The sequence below is a fragment of the Rissa tridactyla genome, chromosome 13 (genome assembly GCF_028500815.1).
Source record: "Rissa tridactyla isolate bRisTri1 chromosome 13, bRisTri1.patW.cur.20221130, whole genome shotgun sequence".
Taxonomy (NCBI): domain Eukaryota; kingdom Metazoa; phylum Chordata; class Aves; order Charadriiformes; family Laridae; genus Rissa; species Rissa tridactyla.
The window spans coordinates 1734691-1761010 of NC_071478.1; the positions used below are offsets into that span (position 1 = coordinate 1734691).

General features: G+C 49.0%; 2 protein-coding genes across 13 annotated transcripts in view; one reads left to right on the top strand and one right to left on the bottom strand.

Annotated features, from left to right (window-relative positions):
* Positions 1-20433, bottom strand: part of SLC2A11 (solute carrier family 2 member 11) — a 26829-nt gene extending 6396 nt beyond the window's left edge. The window contains exons 1-12 of one of the 8 annotated variants that reach the window (XM_054219364.1): positions 20048-20433; positions 12233-12300; positions 9629-10444; positions 6951-7049; positions 6229-6389; positions 4555-4679; positions 3651-3780; positions 3304-3452; positions 2027-2214; positions 1604-1714; positions 1008-1109; positions 802-877 (exon numbers count right to left, since the gene is read on the bottom strand). In XM_054219364.1, coding sequence (XP_054075339.1) covers positions 802-877; positions 1008-1109; positions 1604-1714; positions 2027-2214; positions 3304-3452; positions 3651-3780; positions 4555-4679; positions 6229-6389; positions 6951-7049; positions 9629-9649 — 1162 coding nt within the window. In that variant the 5' untranslated portion in view covers positions 9650-10444; positions 12233-12300; positions 20048-20433. The other 7 variants (XM_054219365.1, XM_054219360.1, XM_054219361.1 and 4 more) reach the window with 7 other exon arrangements.
* A 272-nt stretch (positions 20434-20705) lies between these two features.
* LOC128917036 (derlin-2-like) lies at positions 20706-26049 on the top strand. 5 transcript variants are annotated; one of them, XM_054219540.1, is made up of 7 exons: positions 20706-20952; positions 21363-21428; positions 22037-22110; positions 22613-22706; positions 24267-24339; positions 24788-24878; positions 25417-26049. In XM_054219540.1, the coding sequence occupies exons 1-7, from the start codon at positions 20716-20718 to the stop codon at positions 25529-25531; spliced, it is 750 nt and encodes a 249-aa protein (XP_054075515.1). In that variant the 5' UTR covers positions 20706-20715; the 3' UTR covers positions 25532-26049. The 5 variants fall into 5 exon arrangements, with proteins under 5 accessions (XP_054075515.1, XP_054075512.1, XP_054075513.1 ...); XM_054219537.1 differs by having other exon boundaries at positions 20709-20952; positions 21366-21428; positions 24144-24339; XM_054219538.1 differs by having other exon boundaries at positions 20710-20952; positions 21390-21428; positions 24144-24339.
* Positions 26050-26320: the final 271 nt, after the last annotated feature.

Below are 26320 nucleotides of genomic sequence, written 5' to 3' on the forward strand. Positions count from 1 at the left end.
ATTAACTGCATCGGGGAAGTTTTAGGTTAAATATTAAGGACTGGCTAACTATTCAAACTCTCCCATCTCGGAATGAACTGCTGGGAAAGGTTTGGTAATCCACATCATTCTCACTAGGATCCGACTGTGAGAATGGCTTATTATTAATTCAACCCTATGACACTGTCGGGACTGGGACAAGAAATCACTGCCAACTCGTGTGGCATGTGACCCTGGCAGCTTGGCTCATGTCTTACCTGCCTTCCTTCAAACTCCTGTGAGCAAACAGAGCCTCACACCTACTCACACACCGAGAAACCTCCACACACACACAGCCTGCGTGCTGCCCCCGCAACCACAGAAACTAGAGGGTTCTGCCAAGAAAACGCACGTTAGCAAGCTAACGAGTAGATGCGGAAATTGTGCTTCCAGGTATCTGCAAGTAAATAGTTGGACGGCATAGCCATCAACCTCCAGCACTGAGGGGAAGCATTAGAAATGCTGGTCTACAGCCCTAACGGGTAGAGCAGAAAGTGAAAACCTTGTTGTCTATTTAAGACAGGAATCACCTCCAAGTGCCATCGCACGATGGCTGTAAGGAGAAATGACCCAGAGAAGGGCACAGACCGTCCCTGCACAACGCTGACTCACCCGGGGCATGCCAGCCCCCGCAGACAGCTGAACACTGCTGGCAGGAATTCCCTCATGGCTTTGGCTGTGCTCTGGCTAAAGAGGGTCTGGGAGTTTCTGTAAGCTGCTCGCACACATCTCCAAGCCCTGGCGGCACGCAAAAGTTTCAGTGAAAACACTCGGGGAACTGACCTGGTCCGATTCCAAAGCTCAGGATGTAGGCGAAAATGCAGGCCATGCTGAGATACGGCATCCAGCTAATCTGAGTCTACAGTCACAAAGACCAACGGAAAAGCAGTGAGGGCACTTACACTTATTTGCCACCAGTAAAGACCCCACTCATATAAAAGGCAAAGCCCAGCTCCATTCCACTCAAATAATTAAATCAGATTTGTTACCTGCTGGCTCAGAGCGACCATGAAGATGATGGCCCATCCTGCCATGAAGATATATCCCCCCAGGAGCAGCGGCCTCCGACCAGCGTAGTCTATAATCATGTTCTACACAAAGTAACACAGTGAAATAAAGCAAGATCTTTAACTTGTGTTTATACTTCCCGCCTGCTCCCTCTTCCCATTTCAATACTCTGCGCCTAGCTCACTCTACAGCTACTTTAAGGATGTTGTCCACTTCTTAGCAAAAAAAAAAAAAGAAAAGTCATTCAAAGGGAAGGGTCTGCTGGCAGGAGTCAGGCAAGAAGCGTGTTCAGGGGAGATGAGAACATCCCAGCTGCAGCCTAAACCTTGCCGCTATCCATACTGGCATGAAGCAAGCAAGTTACACTTTGTAGAGTTTTCAGACAGTGATGACAATGCAGTGTCTGACAAAATACTTCTGCATGAACCTGTCTGGACGTGGGTGCCGAGAGACGGCCTGGCTGCTGCGCAGAAAGGGCTTCCCTGGCATGAAAGGCAATGTAAATCCTAAATTTGTAATTAACAGCCTCCTCACTGCCTACAGTCTGCATGTCAGCTGAGTGCATTAAGAGTCTCACACAGGTGACAGAGGTGATCAGCTCACAGCTCCCCGTGCCGATTACAACATACGGGATTTTGTCCTGAGGAATTCCAGCCTCTTGGAACACATAAGCTGCATAGAAATACATCTGTGGAAAGAAAAGAGGAGAAAGCAGTAAGGGAATACGTCTGAAAATACATCCCATTGTTTTTCCTGAAGGACCCCGCAGAGGATGGCTAATGTGCTGTCATACAGGCTATTTTGACAGCATCTCTCTGAATCCTGCCATAATGCACAGCCGTACTTTGGGAACCGAGCACCTGCGGTCTGAAGGTCTCCACAGGCAGAGCAGACCACTATTCGTTGCTCTCCTGCAGCAGGAATGTTAAACCCGAGATCCTGCACCTGTGTCCCGCGATACAGCGCTGCCGCTGAGTGCGGTGGCTGCGGGGCTGCTCACCGAATCGTTCCCGCAGAGCTGCATGGCGCTGCTCAGCACAACGATGCTCACCACCTGCCACCGCAAAGCTGGATTTCTGAAGAGCTCCCAAGGGTTCTTCGCTCTCTGACCTTTAACGGCAGCCTGCTCAGCCAGCATCTCCTCCAGCTCCGCACTGAGGTCACTGTTGCCTCTGAGCTTCCGCAGGGCTGCAAGGACAAGGGAGCCTCTTATCCCTGAACTTTACCTGTGGTTTGCCTGCTCCGCGGGGTGAAGAATCGAGCAGCGAGTGATGGCTGCAGAAAGCCGTAGGACAGACTCTGTGATCATGGTGTTACCTTCACAGAGGTGGCCAGTTGCGGTGCAGCCACTTGAAGGATTTGGGGGGAAGGGAGTGCAAGTCCCCCACTGTTGTTTGACAAGAGAATACTTCCAACCAGTGCCATTCCAGCAGCCGTACTTCTGACTCAGATCTCAAGTGCCTGCCCTGGGAAATGCAGGCAATTAAGATGTTATGGGTACCCAGTACATATTTCCCAGAAACTAATTCCAGCCGCTCTGTATACGGGGATTTGTATGCTACAAATCTAAGCAAATCCCTTAATATGAATTGGCTTCAGATTTGGTCATGAGATCTTCGACCAGAATTTGTTTCACTTCACAGTTACCAAACATATTTGCCGTCGTGAACACGACCCACCTTTTGACCCTGCCACTGTAGTAAAAGTCTTTTGTAGGAAGATGTCTTTCAATTACCTCAATAGATGAAAAATATTTAAGATGACAGAATGTTCTTTAGTTTGGAAAGAGGAAGTGATCATATTTGGAACTTGATATGACACTTTCTACATGTCAAAGTTGTGGCACCACTCTCTAAAGGTTGGGCCCAAGCTTGTGCACAAAAGCAGGATGCAAAAAAGCGTACATTCATCTGTGTGCAGAATTATGGTGGTTGTTCAAACACATACCCAACCACCACCCGGGCACTGTTTAGTGGTGCAGCAGCTAACACAATCACAAACATATTTTGTACAGACCAAATATGGTCCTCTGGTTTAGAAAAACTTTATCCATGGGACCAGTGACATAGCCATGGTATTGGGCTTAAAGCTTTTATGTTCAGCTGAGGAGGCTGGCAGAGCCACCAAATAGGATATTTGTGTTGGAAAGAAGTCTGCTTTGGACCAAACATGCTGGACTGTACGTTAAAAATATGCAATCAATCGTCTCACTGTTTATCTTCCCAGTCAGTAGATCTCACGTGCTCAGTGAGCAGCTGACAGTCACCCTAAACTCACCAGAGATGCAGGATTCTTTATCTCCACGGTCAATCAAGAGGTATCTGGGACTTTCAGGGAACCAAGGCAGAGCCGTGAGCTGGATGAGGGCAGGCACCGCATTGCTAGCTAAAAGGAACGGCCAGCTCTCCTCCCCTCCTAGCAGCTCCCTGGAGAAAAAAAACAAGAAAATATAATTTGCTCAAAAAAAACCAAAAAACCATAATTTGCTCAGTACATTTTACAACTTGGCAAGAGCCCAGCACCCTCTGCTGCATGTGGGCACCAGAAAAGAAAGAAAAGAAAAAGAAAAAAAAAAGGAGAAGAAAGATTTAATAAGTATAAGCTGGGCTTCTTGCTCTACATACCTGAGTCCAACAACCTGCCCCAGCACCAACCCCAGGGCTGTAAACGATGCAGAGGTCAAGGCCACAGCTCCTCTGAGCTTCTTTGGGGCACTTTCCGCCAGATACATGGGCTGAATGTTCATGCCGACACCTGGGCAAGGCAGACAAACACTGACCTCAGCTTGTAGGCAGAGGAGACGAGGACAAACGCAGTCAGCCACCTCTCGGGCTGCCAGCTGGACTCTTCTGGTGCAGGCCATGAGATGACTGATCTACCAGTGCTTATTATTTACCTAAACCTTCAATTTCACTCTTACTCATTGTATAAGCTCCTAAACATATATTTCCATACTCCTAAGTAGCAGTGGATAACAAAACTGAAACCTGCCAGAGCCTCAGTCCTATGGTCTTTTCAGCACCAAATCTGAGGTTATAAGTGATGCTTCCCTCTAGTCCCCCATTTTGGGGGGAAGATCATATTTTTAGTCACTGTATCAATCATTATTTCCTTGGATGAAATTCTATAAAAGCTTTAATGTTGGTGCTTGTGCTGGTGAGTGACTGATAACGTTCTTACAAGCACGTAGGGATTGATTTTCAGCTCAGTTTCTCCCAGGTCTCCCCTCCCTGGGGGCAGAGTGCACACAGACACTCTCGTGTCTATTACACAAAAAACCCCGTCTGTGTATGCTTTAAAAAAGTCCTTAGAAGCAAAATATAAAATCTGTATATACAACTTCCTCATTCACGTACCTATGTGTGGACAGACCAGAGGATTAACTGCTTTAAGGTCTTAGATCATTCCTATTTAAATATCTTCTAATTGATACTTGTTATCATGTTATCGTGATATCTAATTGACATGACATCTAATTATCATGACATGTAATCATGTTATCACGTCCTGTTTCTGATGTTGCCTTACCTGCATTCACGCCAGTAAAAAATCTGCTGAGCATAATCATTTCAAAGGATTTTGCCATTCGGCTGAATCCCGACAAGACTGCGGCAATGATCACAAAGACGTTGTTGAGCAGCAGGGACATCTTCCTTCAGAAAGAAAAGACACGGTTGTGAGCACATGTGTGTCCAGTTTAGTTATCAGATAAAACTTTTCACACGGCAGATCCAACCTGCCATGCCTGGAAGCTCAGGTGGGCTGCTCAGCTCCACCACAGAAGCTCCTGGTCACCCCGAGCCCTACATGAGGTGTCTGCATGCAGACGGCAGAGCAGGAATTTTGGTGTCTTGTGAAAGCAGGAACCAGCAGTGACAGGGCATCTGCGTGGCTGGTACAGGCAGGGTCATCTCCAGGTGCCAGCGTGACCACAGGGTGTCCCTGCAGTGCTGCCTCTGGACACACTGACGGCACTGTGAGCTCCTCACCCAGACTCACGGCTCTTACACTCACACACAGTTTCCCATTTGAATGGAGAGGAGTATTCAATAAGTCATGTGCATTTTGGTCTGAAAATGCTAATTTTTTGAAACGGGCATTTTTCATGTAATAGTACGATCTGTATAAAACTTTTGTCCGAAAGTTTTCCTGTGTCCCAGCAGAAATTCCTGGCCAAAACCAGGAAAAAAGAGAGCTCTATGGACCCATAATAGCCAGAAATTCTCTCTAGTCCCAGCTCACTGCCCTACCCACTCTTCAGCAGTCAGTCTTTTTTTCTCTTATTCATGATGGGTATGATTTTATTCTAAAGCAGTATAAGAGGAAATCTCTAAACTTTTCATTGGATAAGGACACCATATCCTTTCCAGATCTTCGCAACCATGAAATACATGAGCGACAGGAGACAATCCTCCAGCCCCATCCCAAACCATAGTGGTGCCTGCTTCACCACAGAAGGGGAACAAACCAAAGTGACAGCACAGCCAGGAAAATTTTGGGGTCAAGAGACAGGGAGGCAAAATCTATCTTCCTATTAGTTTATGTTAGTAACGCTAACTTTTTTTCTGAAGACAACTGGGGATAGAGCTGTGTATGAAAGATATGTGAGGACAGACAGACATTTTTCAGAGACTTAAGCACAGGGAAAAAAAGCAACTGCGAAGATTTAACAAATACCTCCTGAAATATTTCTGTCAAAAAGGTGGCTACGGATACACAGCCTGTGGGACATGAGGACCTGGTATGCAAAAACTGCTCTTTGCAAGCACCCTCTGTTTTTTCAGTGTCATTCCTATCAATTCCCAGAGTTAATTTTGAATAAAAATCCTTGGTCTGTTCCATCATGATTTCCTGTTTAAAAGGATGGCAGAAAACCAGGCACAAAAATGGTGGTGATTATGTAGGTGGTTACTGTGAATACGGAGTTGAGCTGAAATCCTTGTAGCACTTCAGCTGGGTCAGAATATGATGAGAAGGCAATATGGGGAAAAGAGCTGCTCCCCACTGGGTTTTGAGACATGAAATACTGCCATATCTGGTAGTTTCTCCCTGCCAGCTCAAATGTTAATGGCAGACTGATCTGTGACAGAAAACATATTCTTGTGACTCTTAACTACAGTGGGTATTGTGCTGTAGGGCTCATAATTTCTCTCGGACTAATGGAAGCTGCAAAGCTTAAATTAAAATCCAGCAGCCTCTTACCTGCCCAACATGATGGCCATGGGACCAGCAACAAGAGCCCCGGTGAGCCCTCCCAGCGGGTACGCGGAGACGGTGAGCGACCACAGCAGCAGTATCACGTTGCTCTCAAGGGGGACGCCGGTGCGCTCCAGCCAGGTCTCGTTCATGAAGGCCTGGATGTACTGAGAGGGAAGGACAGTGCTGCGTAACCATGACATGGAGATGATGGACACTGAGAAATACGAAGGCTTTCTTATCAATCTGTCTGCTTATTCTGTGTTCATGCCTCCAAACCTTTGGTTGAAAATGGCCTCCAGTTCTTAGATGTGTTTTTAACAGAGGGTTAAGAGTGTAAAACTGCAGCTGGTGAAAAGTTCTGCTTGGTTTGTATCTCTATGTGGTTATCTTGGATAATTTAAAAATGTATTTCATGGGGCCAACTTTGAATTTAAGGGCAAAAGGATGCAGGTTGGAAAATTTTAGAGTTAGATTTGCTAAAGGAGTTGAAACAAGGCTTTTGAATAAATTCTTGTGACACTAGGTGCTGCTCAAGGGTGGCTCTTGGCAACAAAGTCCTGTACCTCAGATGTGAATTATGCAGAGGGAACAACACAGCCTTCCCTTCCAGCCCTCAGTGTTAGCAGACCGCGTATTTCCAGCATCAGACCCCTGTTTATGGCCCGGCGGGGGACACGGAGGCAGGGTCTGTCCGAGGAGCAGGCTCTCAGACCAGCAGTACTTACGGAAGTTGGAGCATTGATGATGGAAATGTTGTAGCCATATTGGAAAGTGCCTCCAATCCCAGCGGCGCATATTGTCAGGATCAGGACCTTGCTTTGAAGCTGAAAAAGACAGATAGAAAATGCAGAATAAAATAGCCCAACAGACATTTGGTCCATTCACACTTTGAGTGGTGTGAAGATTAGAATAGGCTACAAATCTTATCGTAAAATGGGAGGTGCCAAAGACAGAACACCACCCCACCCCAATTTTTAAACTGTCTCCCTCTACTGCAGAATAGTATTAATAATTCATTGCCATTCACAAAGAATTTGGGATTGCTTTGGAGCAAAGGCCCGCAAATGTCTTTGGTTTAATATTTAATGTGTGTGCTTACAAAAAGTCAGTGCAAAACCAGTAAATACTGGTAGAGACTGGTGTTATAGCTTCAATTAATGCAATTCATTACAAAAACCTGTACTCGCATGACGAATTATTCAAGGAGCATTGCCAAAGTTTAATTGCTGCCTCATTTCTAGCTGAGTTCTATCGGACGGAGCTTCCCTGTGGTGTGGGGGATCTTCTCATGGCCATTTATATCCAGTGCATTTCTGATTCATTGGCGTGCTATTTCTCCTACCTTGTCATGGTAATGACACATATTTTAATTACAAATAGTGTGCCTTTCCTACGCTGCTTCACATGTTGTACAGAGCAGACGATGTCTCTCTGATGAACTTATTACACAGTTGTTCTCACGTGTTCTTGTGTTTAGCAGTCTACAATTGCATATTCAAGCCAGAGTATTTTCTAACTCTTCAGTATTATGATACAGCTGAAATACGTGTCCGACAGTGGGTCCTATACCATGTTCTGGTCTCCTGGAGGTCACTTCTTCATCAGTATTGCCTATTGCTTATATTGGCATCTAACACGGCTGCGATGCCTTCGGAAACACGGGCAGGTGAATGGGGCTGCTCCATGGGGCAGCATCCCGGGATGAGGGTGTTGCTGTAAAAGTGAGGTCTTTTGCCTTTCTGCAGGGTGTAGAACAAGCTGCCCTGGCTGACACAGGATGGCAGCTGAGAGCTCGCTGACAGGCTTGCAAGCGAAATACATGCATCTTTTTTCCCCTTGCAGGAGGACCCCCTGAATGTTACAGTATAAATGAGTGTCCCACATCAGAACACCCCAGGGGCTGGCTGTGGAGGGCCAGGGACACTGAGCAGAAAGCGTCTAAACAGTTTTGTTAATCTTTCCTCCTCTGACACATTTGTAAGCCTCAGGCCACTATTGCCTGGACACTTTCCTGTGTGACTCTGCCTTCAAATTGACCTACAGATTCTGCAGAGAAGCAGAGCTGCGTGTGAGCCGCATCATGTCTCCGTGTTCATCCCACCAGCAGTGACCATCCCCTCCTCCTTGCAGCCACACCACCCTGTTGGTTGGGCTCCCTCTGTGTCACCCTCCATCCTTCCCAGTTCACAGCTATTTTGTGCCTATGCCTTTGGTTTCCCCATCTGGACGTGAGATCCTGTGACTGGCAAGCTGTGCCCTGATGGTGTCCTTGGACTGGAAGCACTGTCCCATGTCTCAAGACCACTCTGAGCTTGCTGGGGGGCCCTGGTCTTTAGCCGGACACCTCCTGCACAACGTTCTGGGTGGCCCGGGGCCAGGATGGCCTCTGCCAGCCCCCTGCTTGCAAAATCCTGCCAGTGGGACAGCTCAGCGGGTGACATGAAGAGCCCATGCTCAGGCTTGGCTGATCACCAGTTAGCACAGGGCATCTCGGGCTAGTTTGTGTTTTGCTACATTAGTATGACCCCACTGACTCTGAGAAGAACTTAGATAAGCCAGCACTGGGGAGCTCTTTCTGCCCTACCTGCTTATTTTCTTCTTACAAGCCACCTACCAAAGAAATGGAAAATTTTGCCCAGTCTCCCAATAGCTCTACAATCACAAATTCAAATAATCTAGTATTTTTCCTTTCCTCAAAGCCTTTTCTTGTAAATAACTTCCATACCAGCCTGAGACAGGACGTTCTCCCAGGACAGAACTGAAGCCAGACAGTTCCAACCCTGCAGCAAGAAGAGGCTGAGCTCTCCCCTGTCCCAGTCAGAAGCAGGTACATCTCGCTTGCACTTTCCTTGGCTACACCAATTCCCCGTCTTGTTACTGAGACCCGAGCTAAGGATTGCACACCCGATATCTCTGCCCTCCCCAGTTATTCCAGTTCTACAAGTGACAGAGATTTCCTCTCCCTATAATAGCATGTTTACTGTTTTTTAATCACAGTGCCTAGGGATGTCCCACCCCTCCTGCCCATTTCCCTGCTTTCGTGATAGAGCACATCCCTTGTCAGGTCCTGTATCACAGAGCTCTTTCATGGCCACGGGCAAGGGAAAACGGTTTGTGCCTCCCTTCAGGAGCCACCAAACAGTTCTGCGCTCAGAGCTGAGCTGTATTTACAGGGTGATTTTCTCAAACCTTCCTTAACGCCCGGGTTCCGCACTACTGTCCCAGCCGCTCTGGTGGCATGAAGCTGCCAGGAGAGCCACTAGTCTGTCAGCTTTATCCCAAGGACTGTGATGAGTTGGACAAATAATTCTACAAGAACCTGATAGTACTTATACAGCCTTATAAAAATCAAAATTAAAAAAAATGATCTGTCAACAAGAATAGTAAAATAGATGTTTTTTACCAGTCTCTGCAGCTTGTTCATCCTCTTTGGTAGGTTTTCCTCTGTCTGCCAAAGCCTCTGGTACTCTCAGCAGTGCTCTAAAGGATTATTTAAATCTCCAGCATAGGAATGTGTATTTAGTCACCCATTACATTAGGATAAGACACTTGACTTGGCAGGTGTTTTGCCAGCTGATTTACATTCTCAAAACGGGGCTGTACATTCATTAGCAAGACAGTTCAATTAATTTTGTTGAAAGTACAGGACAGTTTGGGGAAATGATTCTGCAAGATCCAGAGCTCTCTAAATCCTCTTGAAGACCAGCATGGTTTACGGCATAAATTCCTTCACCAAGCGTCTGGCACGAGTAGTGCTTGTCTGATTAAGTGTGATCAAAGCAGGAGTAAACTACAGCTTTTCTTCTGACTGTACTTGTCCTGGAACCCAATCGAGGATCTGAAAGACAAACCAGACTATTTCCCTTGGTCCTGTCAGTGACAGGAATGAATGAAGCCCAAACTGTTCAAATCCCTCATTACGCCAAGCCCTTTCGCCGTACTCCTGTCTGTGGCCTGGTGACACACAGGCAATCCAGCTGTTGCTGACAGGGGACTGTACTCCAATGCTGGTGACACATGGGCAATCCAGCTGTTGCTGACAGGAGACTGTTCACTGGTGCACAGGGGGCTGCAGTCCCGTTCCCTCTCCATAGGCTGGCGTAGAGCAAGCAGCAAGACTTACAGCACTCGATTTTGTCAACACGCAATCATCTCTGGCTTTCAGTTCACAGGAGGCAGAGGGCTTTACTTTTACAGATGCCGTGTGGTTTTTTTGTTTCTATAGTGCATAATACACAATACGTATTACATTTTATATTATGGTTGGAACTAGATGACCTTTAAGGCCCCTTCCAACCCAAACCATTCTATGATTCTATGCTATCAAAGTGCATATTACAGAATATATAATATATCTACATAATATGTAGCGTTGCAGGTAAACCTAGTGCTGAGGTGAGCATGGGAGAGCAGGCTGCTGGGGGAAAAATGTTCTCAGCTCATTTTGAGCTGTCACACGCTCTCACACAGCATTATCCTGCTGTTTTTTAAGCCTTGTTCTCCCCACAGCCTCAGAGGATGGAGAGAAGAGCCCTTCTGAGCGCAACGGGGGCTGATTAAACCAAGGATTGTAACTGGGTTTGTGTTCGGGAGGTACTGATCGAGGTATCAACTGAGCTTCACCACAGCTGTTCACAGAGGCATGGTGGAGGAGCCTTCGTACGATGGATTTATGTCACGCCCTGGGAGTACCAAATTGAAACTCAGTTATTTTTTAATATCTTGGTTAAAAATTAAATAACTCTATGCAGCAGAAGGCCCTCCTCTACCCCCGAGAGCTCCAGCTAAATTCTAATGAGTCAAAAAGGTTTCACCCCACTGTAATAGTGGCTTCTTCAGTGACTTTTCATCTTTGTCTTTTGGCTTATGTTTCACTAGTATGTGAGTTTTACACTCTCCCCTTGTTAACTATGCACCATTTACTCAGGACAGAGTAGCTGACAGGCCTTGTGTAATGGGTTTGGCTCAAGTGGTAGGTGCTTCTTGTTCCAGAAATGGTTCACTTTCCCATGTCCGCTGCGGCAGACAGCACGGCAGCAGTAACAGCACGACAGGCTTGCTGCTTTCTGTCAGATGGAAAGGCACTGCCCGGCAGTGAGAAATGGTTTATACTCACAAATCCTGGAGACAGGGCCTAACAGAGACGGAGGCATATCACATTGCCAGCAATAATAGCAAAGCTGCTGTTTCACAAAATATCTGGTCTTTAGGAGTTAATCATGGTATTTTAACATCCGTTCATCCCACAGAGTGCAATTTGTGAGGGGCCTGACAGATTTCAAAGTATTCAAAATAAGTGAAACTTTTTTTAAAAATTGCTTTGTCCCTATTCAGGTTTTACTACAACTGAATGGAAATATAAACCTGTTCTGCATCGCAGAAGTATTCTCTTACAAATGTGTAAGTAGGGATGTGGTGCTGCATCAGCTGCAGCCACTAAGTGGCAGAAGTAGTACAGAATTTCCTCCATTAGGCTCCAAATCAAACATGCCAGCAGTTAGCCGCCTCTGGCGTGTAGCGGGGTCAGAGGGCTACTTCTAACAGCCTCCCAAATGATAACGTGTTCACAGGGGAAACAGGCGTTAACTGTATGTATCTGTAGAAGTTAACAGCGACTGATGCATGGTTTAGGCAGAGCGTATCAAGAACAGTAATACCTTCAAAAAGGAAAGCTCTAGTTTCTTCCTGCTCTCTAGTCTGAATGAGACCAGGTTTGGCTAGATCTCTTCTAGGAAGAAAAACACATATTCTGTTCTTGGGAAGAGCCTTCCCTTTTTTCCTGCACTTTATAAGCAGGGACCACCTAGTGCAGGCCTTCGTCCCCTCAGGTGATGGTGTACAGGAGTTTCAGCCTGCAGCTACCAGGTGGAGTGTCCCTGGTTGTTCTAGTCACTGAGATGTGTCATGGGAGCCTTTGAGGGATTTTTCCATTTCCAGCTCCTTAGACAGAGGCCAACATGTCAAAGCACGTCTCTAGTTCCACAAGAGGCAAAGGAATGCAGCTCACCCAGGCAGTCTGGTCTCCATCCGCTCCCTGGGCCTGAGCACCATGAATCTGATCCATCTGTCTCATTTCTGTTGCCGTCAAACATAGAAATATATCTATCAATGACGTGGTCAAGGACTGCCTGCTTAGACCATTGCATTGTCTTATTTTTGCAAGACAAATATATGCACATTCTTCTATTTAACAGAAGATAACGGCAGTATTTGCCACAGTCCAAAGGAAATCCTGGAGGCACTGGACATCATGCACAAGGGCAGGTGCTGCCAGGGCATGTGTTTGCACCTTCTGCTGGGCCTCCCAACAGGCTTTCCTCATCCTCTCCTTATTTCACCTCTGCCTTCTGTCCTGGTTTTGGCTGTGATAAGAGTTAATTTTCTTCCTGGTAGCTGCTGTGTTTTGGAATTAGTATGAGAATAATATTGATAACACATATTACAGAATCATAGAATTGTTAGGGTTGGAAGGGACCTTAAAGGTCATATAGTTCCAACCCCCCTGCCACGGGCAGGGACACCCCCCACTAGATCAGGTTGCTCAGAGCCCCATCCAGCCTGGCCTTAAAAACTTCCAGGGATGGGACTTCCACCACCTCTCTGGGCAACCTGTTCCAGTGTCTCACCACCCTCATGGTGAAGAACTTCTTCCTAACGTCCAGTCTGAATCGACCCATCTCTAGTTTTAATCCATTCCCTCTAGTCCTACCATTACCCGACATCCTAAAAAGTCTCTCACCAGCTTTCTTGTAGGTCCCCTTAAGATACTGGTAGGCCAGTACAAGGTCTCCTCGGAGCCTTCTTTTCTCCAGACTGAACAACCCCAACTCCCTCAGTCTGTCCTCATAGGAGAGGTGCTTCAGCCCTCTGATCATCCTCGTGGCCCTTCTCTGGACACGTTCCAGCACGCCCATATCTTTCTTGTAGTAGGGGCTCCAGAATTGGACGCAGGTGGAGTCTCACCAGAGTGGAGTAGAGGGGGAGAATCACCTCCCTCGACCTGCTGGCCACGCTTCTCCTGATGCAGCCCAGGATACGATTGGCTTTCTGGGCTGCAAGTGCACACTGATGGCTCATGTTGAGCCTCTCATCCACCAGCACCCCCAAGTCCTTTTCTTCAGGGCTGCTCTCAAGCCAGTCACTGCCCAGCCTATATCGGTGCTTGGGATTGCCCCGACCCAGATGGAGGACCCTGCACTTGGTCTTGTTGAACTTCATGAGGTTGGCACGGGCCCACCTCTCCAGCCTGTCAAGGTCCCTCTGGATGGCATCCGTTCCCTCCAGCGTGTCAGCTGCCCCACAAAGCTCGGTGTCGTCGGCAAACTTGCTGAGGGTGCACTCTATGCCACTGTCCATGTCGCTGATGAAGGTGTTAAATAAGACTGGTCCCAGTACTGATCCTTGAGGGACTCCACTTGTCACTGGCCTCCACTTGGACAGGGACCCATTGACAGCCGCTCTTTGGGTGCAGCCGTCAAGCCAGTTCTTTATCCACTGAATTGTCAGTCCATCAAACCCATATTTTATCACCTGGGAGACCAGGATGTCATGTGGGACAGTGTCAAAGGCTTTGCTCAGGTCCAGGTAAATGACATCAGTTGCTCTCCCCTTGTCTATTGATGTTGTGACCTTCTCATAGAAGGCCACCAGGTTTGTCAGGCACGATTTGCCCTTGGTGAAGCCGTGTTGATTATACCCAATCACCTCTTTGTTATTCTTCTGCCTCAGCAGTGCCTCCAGGAGGATCTGCTCCATAATCTTACCAGGCACAGAGGTGAGACTGACTGGCCTATAGTTCCCTGGTTCATCCTTCTTTCCCTTTTTGAAAATGGGGATTATGTTTCCCCATTTCCAGTCAGTGGGGACCTCACCAGACTGCCATGACTTTTGGAATATAAGGTTTAGCAACCTCATCCGCCAGCTTCCTCAGTACCCGCGGGTGTATTGGTTTAGTTGTTGCTAAGTAATGCCTATATTAAGTCAAGAACTTTTTGAGCTTCCCACAGAAGCCGAGAGGGAGCACAGACACAACAAGCTGGGCAAAGGGATATTCCATACCACAGACATTGTGCTCAGTGTATAAATGGGGGCTGGCTGGGGGGCAGGGATCCAGGATCACTGCTCAGGATGGGCTGGGCAATTGATCATTGGGTGGTGAGCAACTGTATTGCATCACGTTTTTTGTATATTCTTTTACCATTATTATTATCATTATTGCTTTCTCTTCCATTACTTTTCTATTAAATTCTTTATCTCAACCCCTCAACGAGGGTTTTTTTGTTTTTCCTTTTTCTCCCTCTTCTCCCTGTCCTACTGGGGAGGGGTTTGGAGAGCGAGTGAACAGCTGCGTGCTCCTAGTTGCTGGCTGGGGTTAAACCACGACACCTTCCCTGATCTGGGCAGAGCCACCTTCTCTCTTCAAAACCCATTCCTGGTGCTTTTATGTGGGGGTTAAAGCAGAGAGCTGGCAAGCTGTGCAACCAAAAGAGGCAACTGCCTATGGCAGCCTCGGGTCAGAGAAGGGAAATAGCGGGTGAGCTTATCACAGCCCCAAGAAATGAGTGAAGTCCTGGGGGTAGGCAGTGAGATACTGCGGGTTGTGGCACAGGCTCTTCACAACCTGTTCCAGAAGGGGCATGAACTGGCTGTTGCTGTGGCTTGATCCGTGTGTGCAGCTGGCTGGCTGGAAGTGGAAGTTCCTGGAGATTGTCCTCTGTCTTTCCTAGTAACCACTGCTTTGATGAGGAGTGGATGGACAGATTTTTTTCTTCTCCATAGCATCTATATGACTCCTGCTTTGATGCTGACAGGTATTCACACTGATTGTGTTTCTAACTGGCTTCCTGCTACACCTTCAAACAAACAGCATTCCCAGTGTTCAGTCCTTCGGATAAGTTCTCACAATTTCAGTCACAGTTGGTGTAGATGAGAAATCTCCAGTCTTGGGGTCTGTCACCAGGGAATAACCACCTCACTGCAGTTACTCAAACTCCTGCCTTTGGAAGCCTTCACGTAAACCCAGCAGGTTTCCAGCACCACCGCGGGGACCTACCACCCTCTTTCCCTCAAATGCTTTTTGACTGAACTCAAACATGCCATAACCAAGGTGAAATATGATGCCATGAGCATGGGAGAGTAGTTCTTTGGAGAATGAAGGCAGTCTCTGCCTGTAATTATCTGGCTGCAGAAATAAGTAGTAATCCTGCCATTGGGAAAGACCATCAATACTTGCTCTTTGATCTGCCATGCACTGATACGTTCCTATGTTTTAGAGTGTTTTACCCTGGGATCATCTGGACCAACTGCAATTACACTGCAACAGGAGAAAAAGGGCCCCATTTCCCTGTGGAAAGCTTGGATCTACAGGATGAATTCTGCCTACAAATGCTAAACTGTAAATTGCAGAAGAGATTTGGAGCTGCCCCCTGGCTGGTTGCTGGCTCTCTCCCAAGCTCCAGCCTGGCTATTTCTGTAAATCCTTCTCTCTTTCCTGTAAGGACCATCACAGTGAACCATGAAATACCTCTGTCTGCTCGTCCTGACTCTTGCAGGACTTGCTCAGAATACAGAAGACAAACAACACCATCTACAAACAAGCAGCTTTCTCAAGAAACATCTAGCAGGACTGCTGGTTTTATGGGGAAAGCAATGTTTATGGAACTTAGCTGTTACAACGGATTTTCTTTGTAGGAAATGAGTGCCCTGCTGTGACACCATTATTCTCAGTTACAGCAGTTCACTAATGTTGCTTAGAAAAAACCCACAATTTATGTAAGTTCAAGACACTGTATAAGAACTTCAGGAAATGGGCTTCATTGCGAGGCTTCTCAGGGCAGGGACCCAATGCTGACAGAGCTTCTGCTACCACACAGAGTCACTGGGATGCTTTCCAGACCAGAGGAGATACATGGGAGCCGAGTCCTCTGAGGACACAAGGGCTGACACAGCCAAAGGAACTAGCTGCTGTTGGATCAGCAGTCTGCATTTTCATCCTCCTGATAAGCCATAGAGCTTCTCTGGGAAAACTAAGAAAGCCCAGAACACTAAAAATTGAAACACCCTTTTCTCAGTCCATTGCAAGCTGTAGGTCAGGCTGTGGCTGAATTATTTCCTTTCCTTCCTTCTTTATATCAGACACTGATGCAGGCAGTTAGTCGGAGCTGGGTGACCTGAAGGCCAGAGAGAACAAACTGCTTGGATGAGCAAAATCTCTGTTCCTGTGTGCACAAGAAGAGTGTTTAAACTTTGCCAAATGACAGTGAATGTTGCTGAATGTTCCCATCAGAGAAGAGGAAAATATGTGCAGCAGCGTCCGAGTGTCAGACTCATCCTGAGTTCTTATTTAACACTCACTTCAGATAGAGTTTTTTATTAGAGCTGTCTCTGGGTTTATTGAGAGGCACCTGGACCAGGACACAAAGTCCTGCCTCTGGTAAAAACCAAAGTACAAATACCATTTCTGACTCCTTGTAGGGGTCTGCGACAGCTGGCAGCATGCTCAGACGTATGTGCTGCTATTGTGAGCTGAACATAGACCTCTTTTTACAAGAAACAAGCATTGTTTTTCAGCCGTCTTGTTGATTTGGCCACAGTGATTATGAAATGGATGTTACAAAATAAAGGCCCTTGAAGGATATTCCCCACTGACAGCTGTGGTAGGTGACCTATGGTACAGAGGACAGATCACAAGGCAGAAGAATTTAACAAGAATTATTAAGCACTGGAAAAAAATCACTGTGCAGAGAGACAGATGTTTTCTTGCTTGATGTCTTCAACTCATGATCAGAAGCTGTTTTGGAAGAGGCGCTTTATTTGGATATGTGATCAGGCTCTGCTCAAGGAAATTTAGGTGAGATTGTCTTTCTCGTGATATGCCAGATGCAAAGCTATATTTTTGAACTTAAAAACATAAGAAATAAAAATAATATAAACTTTGATTTACAGCAAACCTTGTGCAAACCACATGTCCTTGGAGGGCTGAGCTCTAAGTGCTATCTTTAGTTTCTTTCTAACAAGCAAACAAATAAAAAACCCCATCCAATTCTGTATGATTCACTTTCTCCTGACTTTAGCCATCACACTGTAGAGTTAGCTGATTTGGGACAGAAAATCCTTCCATGAAGGAGAAAGAATTTATATATGGCCATTAAACATTGAAAAGTAAACATTTTAAGTGCCTCAGGCGGTTATGATTACACAGCTTATCTATGCACAGTGAGTAGATGGAGCCTTGTTTCCAAAATTGGAGCAGAAACTCTCAGTGACTACTCTGTGGTGGATCTTGGCACCTGCTGTCCCATGCCACTGAGGACAGCATCTGAGAGCTGAAATAACCTTCCAGTAAGGTCCCTCTGGCTGTTGTGGCTCACTCGTAGGGGAGCTCAGTGCTGCTCTTTCTGAATCTGTTCCTAGTACCAGTGCATGTCACGCAGCGACCTCCTCTACACTGGGGCTAACAGGGATCTCAGGTGTGGCGTGTCCTGGGGAGCACTGGGGTGGGTGAGACCTTGTAGAGCACTTGCAGTGTCTCATACCCTGGTGGGGGGGTCTCTGAGAGTGCGCGGTGGGGAGGTATCTTTGCTTTCGAATGAAGAAAAGAATTGGGACTCTACTGGAGGACGGAGCATTACTCCAGCCAACGCGGGTGGGGTTGGGTGGCCAGGGAATGAGCTTTCTCCGTTGTGTGCCCTATAGCCCAGCTGGAGGAGCTGCCGATGTGTCACCAGGCCAGGTATGACTTCGTCACAGTAGGGCACATTGCAAAAGGTCATCAGATGAATTTACAAACAAAATGCCAGTGGTGTTAAAGAGCAGAGGACACATGTCACCAGCTGGACACTCACCAAGTGGCTGGGGGTTGGTCTCCTGCCCCATCAGCTGCTGATGGGGGTGGGCACCCCTGGCCGGGGCGCCAAGGCTCGTTAAGGCCTGTGCTGACATGGCGCACAGCTCCTTTCATCCTGCGACCCCGGAGAGTGCTGTGCTGGGCAAACTGGGGGCTGCTGCCTTTAAACAAAGCATCTGTTTATTCTTGAAACAATTAGTGAGGGCGGTTAGATTTTGAACTCGTTACTGAGCCCAAAACAATTACGATAAAAACGAGTTCCAGATGGGCTCAAAAGGAGTTGTTTTTGTCTCTACTAAATTAGAATGGATTCCATGTCTTCAAGTTCCTCTGGCATTTATGGACAGGAAACATGAATTACACACACAATAATTTACTACAAACAAAAGAGATGAACACTGCAACAGCCCATTTATCTTTGCTCATGTGCCTTCTTGAGGTTTATGTGCTGTTTAACTCATGGGGAGAGTTAATAGTTTTTTTTCTTTGTTTTCTAACTCTTTGCTATTTTGGTTTGCAGAAACTGAGACAGGAGTTTCTGTTGCATGGTTAAGCTTACCTGCAACCCCAGGGAAATGCTTGCATGTTCCTTAAAATCACCTCAGAAATGGGAAAAACAAAACCAGAGGTAACAGGAAGGTCCAGCAGTGGTCTGTCACTGTGTACACGCAAAACTTTTCCTTTCAGAAAATATATATATTATTAAATCAAAGGCCAAATGAATCCACAGTGGTGAGTGTGCAACACACACTAGTTCTTCTTTTCCAGGAATATTTTCTTGTGAGTGGGTCTGTGGATTGTAAACGTTTACAGTACAACAGGTTACTATCACTAAGCCTGCAGATGCAGAATGGGTAAATACGCTCTGTAAAAGAGATGCCGCTGGTACCATCATGTTTCACTTTTTCCTGTGAGTGACTTGAGCAAAGGTTACAGATGGGAGTTCTTCCAGTTCGTTCCTCGGGCATCTCCAAGAGCCCCCAGACAGAGACCTTCTTCAAAGTCCATCCAAAACAGACTGAAGTCTGGGCATCAGACTATTTTTATGGAAACTCTGAGTTTCTGCTGTCTTGGGTTTTGAAACTGATGCTGCACATATTGTCATGAATTCAACTGCTTCCAAAAGGAAGGGGAACCCAGAAGATGGCAGGCAGCAATGGTACGTCATCGCTGCTCAGACCTGTGCTTACATCTGCTCTGGGTCCCTGGGCAGGGGGAGGGCAATAGGACAAAGCAGGAGGAAATCAGCAAAGAAACTCCTGAGCAGTGTTTCTTCGGGCAGGCCCTCACACCTTCTTGCAGCTAAGACAAAGAGTTTGGGTTTGTTTTTTTTTTTTTTGGCTTTTAGTTAGATTCCATGATTTGATAGAAGACTGCAAGTCAGCATCACTACAAAGGTGTATAATGCGAACTCAGCTAGGCTGATGCAAAGTTGTGGAAGGACGTAATTCCCAAAACCCATAAAATGTGACATGGATTGTAATAAAGACTAAAGCTACGCCTGGGCATACTGTAGTGCATGAAGTCAGCTTGGCTGAGCTCCGAACTCAGAGCTAACGAATGTACCCTTGAAGAACAGAAGGCTGGTAACAAGGGAGCATCCCTTTGCAGAAGGGGCAGAAACCAGCCGAAAACTGGACAGCTGCTGGATGAAGCATAAAGTCAACAAAGATTTGCAGTAACTGGGGAAAAGGTAAAGGCGGCAGTGGGAGATCGTGACCACCCACTCAATTAGAGACTGAACAGACCTTCCCCCCCCGCCAGTGGAGCATGCGCATACCAATTAAAAGGCAATGTGACTTTAAACGAAAGCAAGAGACCGTACTAGCCAACAGCAATTGTTAAGACAAGGTACTAACGAATAGTTATAATTAATGGTGTGTATTTCTGTGTTTTGAACCATACGAATATTTCGAGGAGTTTATAGGCCGGGGTGCTATTACCCATCTCTGCAGAAATGATTTAAATAAATAATACCTCTATTCTGCGTGTACACTGGTGTCTTGAACACTGGGTAAACGACCCCGCTTTGGCACAACACGCTCATCGTCCAGCTGGGCTCTGTTCTTCATCACAGGCGGTGGAAAACATAAACTCCCTTCCTCGCCGGTAGTTTTAAAGGAAACTCTCGGGGCTCACTGCGCTGTGATGCGGGAACCCAGGGCCAGGCCTGCTCCCCCCTCTGAAGCCCGGCTGGCGGTAACCAGGGCGGGCGGCTCCGGGGAGCACCGTCACCGCGGGCTGTCAGGGTTATGCAGGGCTCTGACAGAGCCCCTTCAGAGCGCGCCGTGACACATCTGGCGGGGCGGGGCACCGGGGCTGGGGCAGGCCGCCGGGGCTGGGGCAGGCCGCCCGCTCTCCCCTCAGCAGCGGCCGCCCGCTCTCCCCTCAGCAGCGGCCGCCCGCTCTCCCCTCAGCAGCAGCCGCCGCCGCCGACGCCCGCGCGCCCGAACGCCGCCGGACCCGACCCGCCTATTGGCCCCGCCCAGCGCCCCCAGCTGCCGCTCACCGGGGCTGCCCGCTGCCATTGGCTGGGGAGACTCGCCCCGCCCCAGTGGGCGGTGCCCCGGGGGGTCTCCCCCTCCCGGCCCGTCACCTGCTGCAGCGGGTCCAGTCCGGGTTGGCGGCGGGTGGAGGCCGAGGGCATGAGGCGCACGCCCATTGGCCGGCTCGCGCCGCCTGTCGCGTCGGGATTGGCCGGGCCCTGCCCGCGGGGGCGTGGTCGCGACGGCGCGCTGGGGGGGTTGTTAAAGGGCCCGCGGCGCGGCTGGGCGCTGTCGCCGTGCACCATGGCCTACCAGGGCTTCGCGCAGGAGTACCTGGGCATGCCGGCCGTGACGCGGACATACACCACCGCCTGCGTCATCACCACTGCCGCCGTGGTGAGGCGCGAGGGGCCCCTGAGGGGGCGCCGTGGAGGGAAGGCTGGGTTACCTGAGGGGGAGGCTGGGGTCTCTGAGCGGGTGCTATGTCAGGGGCGGCTGGGGTCCCTGAAGGGGTGCTGTGGTGGGAAGGCCGGGGTCCATGGGGGGTGGCATGGTAGGGGAGGCTGGGGTCCCTGAGGGGTTGCCATGGTGGGAAGGCCGGGGTCCAGGGGGTTGCCATGGCAGGGGGGCCGAGGTCCATGGTGGGAAGGCTGGGGTCCAGGGGGTTGCCGTGGCAGGGGGGGCCGAGGTCCATGGTGGGAAGGCTGGGGTCCCTGAGGGAGAGCCGTGGCGGGGAGGCTGGGGGGCTGGCTGAGGGCAGTGGGTGGCCGGCAGCGGGTGGCAGCTGCTCTGCCTGCCTCTCACAGCAGCTGGAGTTCATCACCCCCTTCCAGCTGTACTTCAACCCCGACCTCATCTTCAGGAAGTTCCAGGTGAGGCCCTGCCTGGGCTTTGGGGCCCAACTTGCCCCTTCCCAGCGAGGGGTGGGTGTGACAGGCTGGGCCCAGGGTATCCCATCTTGGGGGTGTCAGAGGGTGCTGTAGGATCCCAAGAGGCTTCTTTCCCACTACTCCAACCCTCTCTGGTTGGTGGGAGTTGGGTCACCACCATGGTCTCCCCTCTTGTCACAGATGCCCGGGTGGAGATCGCATCTTCCATCCTTTCCCTGCCATATACCATCTTGGCGTTTCCTTTTTTCTGGTACTCAAAACCTGTCTCTTCCCCCTCTGTGACACTGAGTTGGATGTTTGGCCACCTAGTCTGGGTCTGGAAGGCTTTATTGTAGAGAGGCAGAAACTGTGGCTGTTTGTCCCCTCCAGAAAAGCAGGGGAATCTTCCCCCCACCTGGAGGAGCAAGGTTCTCTGATGTGGGCAATAGAGGAAGGTCCCATGTGCAGCTGCCTGGTGTCCTGGGTAGTTCAAAGCAGATGGGTGCATGAGTGGGTGTCCCCAGTGGATAGGGTGATGGGCTGCTGTACGTGTGATGGAGAGAAACCTGTCTGTCCACCTCCTTTTCTCTCTCCTCTCTCTTCTCTTTCAGATATGGAGGCTGATCACCAACTTCCTCTTTTTTGGGCCCCTGGGATTCAGTTTCTTTTTCAACATGATATTTCTGTATCCTTTGGTTTCAGTGAAGCTCTCCCCTCCCCTTTTGGCTTAGATGCGATTCCCCTCTGTCCATCTTCCTCCTCAGGCTGACCTGTCTTGGCAGCAGTCTAGGGCTGGGGCTTCTTCCCTTGGCTCTTCTGGTCTGAATAGAAGCTGTTCCCCAGGCAGCTGTGGCCACCTCCTGCACCTCCATCTCTGCTTGCTGCAAGGCAGCCCCTGCCAAAAGGCTGAAGAAGCTGGCAGGGCTGCTGTGGCTCACGCTGCAGAGCAATGCCCCTTCCTGGGGTGAGCTCTGGCTGGAGCACAGCAGATGCCCCTCTCTTTCCCTGGGGTCAGTGGTATTAGGTGGAGTTTGCACTGTTCTGCTCTGGGGCTTGGACACCTGGCTGACAGCTTCCTGGGATGAAATAGCTTGCAGCTGGCTTATTCCTTGTAAAATTGTGCTGTGGGGACAAAGGGTGGACAGCTGTTAATTTCCTATACTGCAACCCCTCCCTTCTGCTCTCAGGTACAGGTACTGCCGCATGCTAGAAGAAGGCTCCTTCCGCGGAAGGACGGCTGACTTTGTCTTCATGTTCCTCTTCGGAGGGTTTCTCATGACAGTATCCTTTTGAGTTGGTTGAGGCTCTTTTGTTGTCTTCTGAGGTGCTGTGGATAGTTCGGGGCTTGTCTGCTAGCTCTCCGTATCCCAGTGGTATTGTGTGGTCTGTAGCAGGCACCTGCCTGCTGAGCAGCTGGATGGTTGTCTTGTGAGCCTCCCTGGTGCCATGGGGCAGAGATCCTTGTTGTGCCCCAGGCAGGCATGAGGCCTGGGAGGGCTCTGCTGAGCATGTGGGGTTCTTTGGTGATGGAGGGACAACTTCTGGCTGTACGGCACAGCTTATGCTCCCTGTCTTGCCCATCCCTGTCTGCTGGCCTGTGCTTTACCCTGGATGCTTAGAGCAGAAGCAAAATACAGGAAAAGCTGCCTGTACTTGTGCTGGTGTCTGTGGAAGTGCTGATGCACCTGGCAAGGGGATGGACTGCCTGTTCCTAGAAGAGGAGGTGTGGTGTGCGCTTGGGAAGCTCAGCCTGAAAGGAAGCCCCTTGTTCTGCTCTGAGAAACCGTCCAGCTGTGGCGGGGCAGTAGTATCTGAGCTCTGGTGGGTAGAGCACACTGCAGCACGGCTACGACTCAGAAACCTTAGCTGCAGCTGAAGGGAAAAAGGTGGAGCCACAAGCATAAGGAGAGGAGTGCCCACATACCATCTGCTGCCAGCACACCAGGCAGTGGGAGCCCGGTACTTTGTCCTTGCAACCTGTCAGTGGCTGGAGATACTGTCACACTTCTTAAGGAGTTCTCTTATGGCAGAACAAAATAGTCTGGATGGGGAGATACCTCCCTTGTCTTATGCAGATGGCTCAGAGCACTGCGTTCCCCATGGTGCTCTGCATGGAGCTGTGTGAACTCTCGTGGCTCTTGGCCATCCTTGTGTGTTTGGCTAGTGAGTGTCCAGGTGCCTGCAGCAGCCACATGCTTGGCCATAGGTAGATTTGGAGTTCAACTGCAACAAGGGCAGGGGAATTTTTTGCCTCCAGCTGCCTCCTTATGTCCTGGAGAAGAGGGCTGTGAATGGCAAGAGACAACTCAGTGCTGAAATTCTTCTGTAGAAGTCAAATACTGGATGGGACGTGTGGCACACATTAAAAACTAGCTCACAAGTGCTGTGACAATGTGAAGGCCTTCTCCAAAGGTCACTTTTGATGGTCACTTTGTAGAGGTGACTATATGGGCTCTGTGGTCTTTGAGTGTAAAAAGTCGCTTAAGGAGCGAGCAATCTGTATGTGCTACTCCAGACTGTCTTGTTGTGGGGTGGCAGGGAGGGAAATGCGGTGTGTGGGTGGGGATCGGTACATCTCAGCCAGCCCAGGAACGGTTTGGTGGCATGGGCAATGTCTTGCACTGTGTAGTTCTGGGTTTCCTAGCTACAGAGCGCCCTGTGATGCCTGGAGATGGTGCACAGGGTGGGTAGGTTCTTCCTTGACTCGGTAGTTCCTAGCTATTTGGACTCTTTGCCAGCCTGTTTTTCCTGGGCCAGGCTTTCACCATCATGCTGGTGTATGTGTGGAGCCGCAGGAACCCTTATATCCGCATGAACTTCTTTGGGCTTCTTAACTTCCAGGCCCCATTCTTGCCCTGGGTCTTGATGGGATTCTCTCTGCTCCTGGGCAACTCCATCATCATCGACTTACTGGGTAAGTGAAAGCTGGTGGATGCTGGGAACAAGGGCACCTTACAGCCACAGTGCACTCTCTTATAGACGCTAGTGGAGCACTATCACGTTCTCTTGGTTTCATTTTATTTAAGAAGGTGGGTTTCCTAAAGTGAGCTGACTGAGGTTGCTGGGTGGCCAGCCTGGTGTCTGAGCTCTTGCATGTGACCTGCATTTTGCTGTGTCTTCCCCAGGGGCAGAAGTTGGGTATGGTGAGCTCTGCCTGACACTTGTCTGTCTGGTCTCCTGGGTGTTCCCTGCCTGCTTCTGCACTAATCACAGCAAACAGCCTGGTGTTCTGGTGGGAGCTGGGGTGTGGGGACACAGCCGAGGGATTCTTAGAGCTTCATCCTGCTTAAGCTCCCAGCAGCTCTGGTTCAGCTGGCAAAGGAGTCACAGCTGGGCCTGACCTTGGTGACATCTCTCCCCAGGGATTGGAGTGGGTCACATCTATTATTTCTTGGAAGATGTTTTCCCCAACCAGCCTGGAGGAAAGAAGCTGCTGTTAACCCCTGGCTTCCTGTAAGTAAAGCTGATTCTTTCTTTGCTGCTCCCCAGCCTGGGTCACTCATAGCAAACCGTGGGCTGTGACAATGTGGGGTGACCACAGGATACAATCACGTGCTGATAGCGCCTCAGCTCAAGTTTATGCCTCTGCTGCAGAAGGCACTGGCACTTTGCACGTTATATACACACCCAGGGTCCATAAAGCAACTGCTGGTACCTTCAGCTTTGCTAGTTGAACTGGAGCATTCTTGCTGCTTGTGGAAATGATAGATGCCGGTAGGATTTTTCTGATGTATTTCTGTAGTTTAATAAAGCAGAACACGTTCTGCTTCGTGCTGAGGATCAAAGCTGACCCAAAGATGAAGGAAGCAGGTACTGTCATTGTTACACGTTGAGCTAAGCAAACAGTGCTGGTGCGATAGGCGGGTGGCTGTGGCTTACAGCCAAGCCCTGCGACGAGCTGGGGTATTCCGAGGAGGGCTGGGGGTTTTACGTGTCCTCAGCTCACTGTCCTAACCTGCCTGCTTGGTGGGATGGGCATGTCCCTTGCCAGGAAGATGGTATTTGACACACCTGAAGAGGATCCCAACTATAACCCTCTCCCTGAGGATCGTCCAGACAACCAACCTAGAGACCAAGACCAGAACCAGCAGCAGCATCCACAGTAACAGAGGACTTCTCCACGTGGCCAGATTCCTCTCTTCCGGCTGGACTTATGCTGTGGCCCAGAGATTCTACTGGAATAACACCAGTTGCCATTCTGATGTGTAATGTTTCACTGTTTGTATGGGTAACTCATCTTCCCCTTGTACCCAGCGGTTCCGCAGAGCTTTGCACGTAAGAACTGACGAATGCTTACAGAGGTGTTCTAGGGACAGAGGCTGGAAGCTGTGATGGCTCCTCAGTTACCCAGTGGGGAATAAGTATCAAATGGGGTGTTAAACCAGTTACTCCTTCTCTTGCTGTTAATGACTTGCTGTGTGTCAGATCACTCTTGCCCTCTGTACAAAGACCAACGCTCACAGCTCTCACCGTTGTGAGACCTCTTTGTGGGCTTTCAATGAAGTAGTACTCCCTACTCTACCACGGTAGAATCCATCTTGCTTTCCTCTAAGTCCTCCACCCTTTTTTCTTTTTTTTGGTTGTTGTTTCCAAAGAGTCTTTACATTAAAATCTTTATTTTTCAGTTGTGTCCATTTCTGCCAGGGGCAGAGGCAGCAGTTCACCAGTACTCATTAGGACTTTGCTTAAAACTGCCAGGCTGCTTGCTCAGGCTTTTCTTTTTTTGGTGGGCAAAGTTCAGGCTAGCTGGAAGATGTCCTTCCTCTCTCCTGTCAGCAGGAGCGCAGAGCATAAGAAGGGGTGGGGGGGTGTCTAGCTGGAGAATGGGATGCCTGGGAACAGACAGGGGACAGAGCTGGACACTTGAGCCAGGCAGGAACTGGAAGTAGCACTTG

Excerpts from the sequence above, each read along its gene's own strand:
- LOC128917036 (XM_054219536.1), top strand. The coding sequence starts at position 20,716 with ATGAGGCGCACGCCCATTGGCCGGCTCGCGCCGCCTGTCGCGTCGGGA. Across the intron at positions 22,707-24,143 it reads TCGGAGGGTTTCTCATGACA|CTATTTGGACTCTTTGCCAG; the intron begins GTATCCTTTTGA and ends GGTAGTTCCTAG. Across the intron at positions 24,340-24,787 it reads CATCATCATCGACTTACTGG|GGATTGGAGTGGGTCACATC; the intron begins GTAAGTGAAAGC and ends ATCTCTCCCCAG.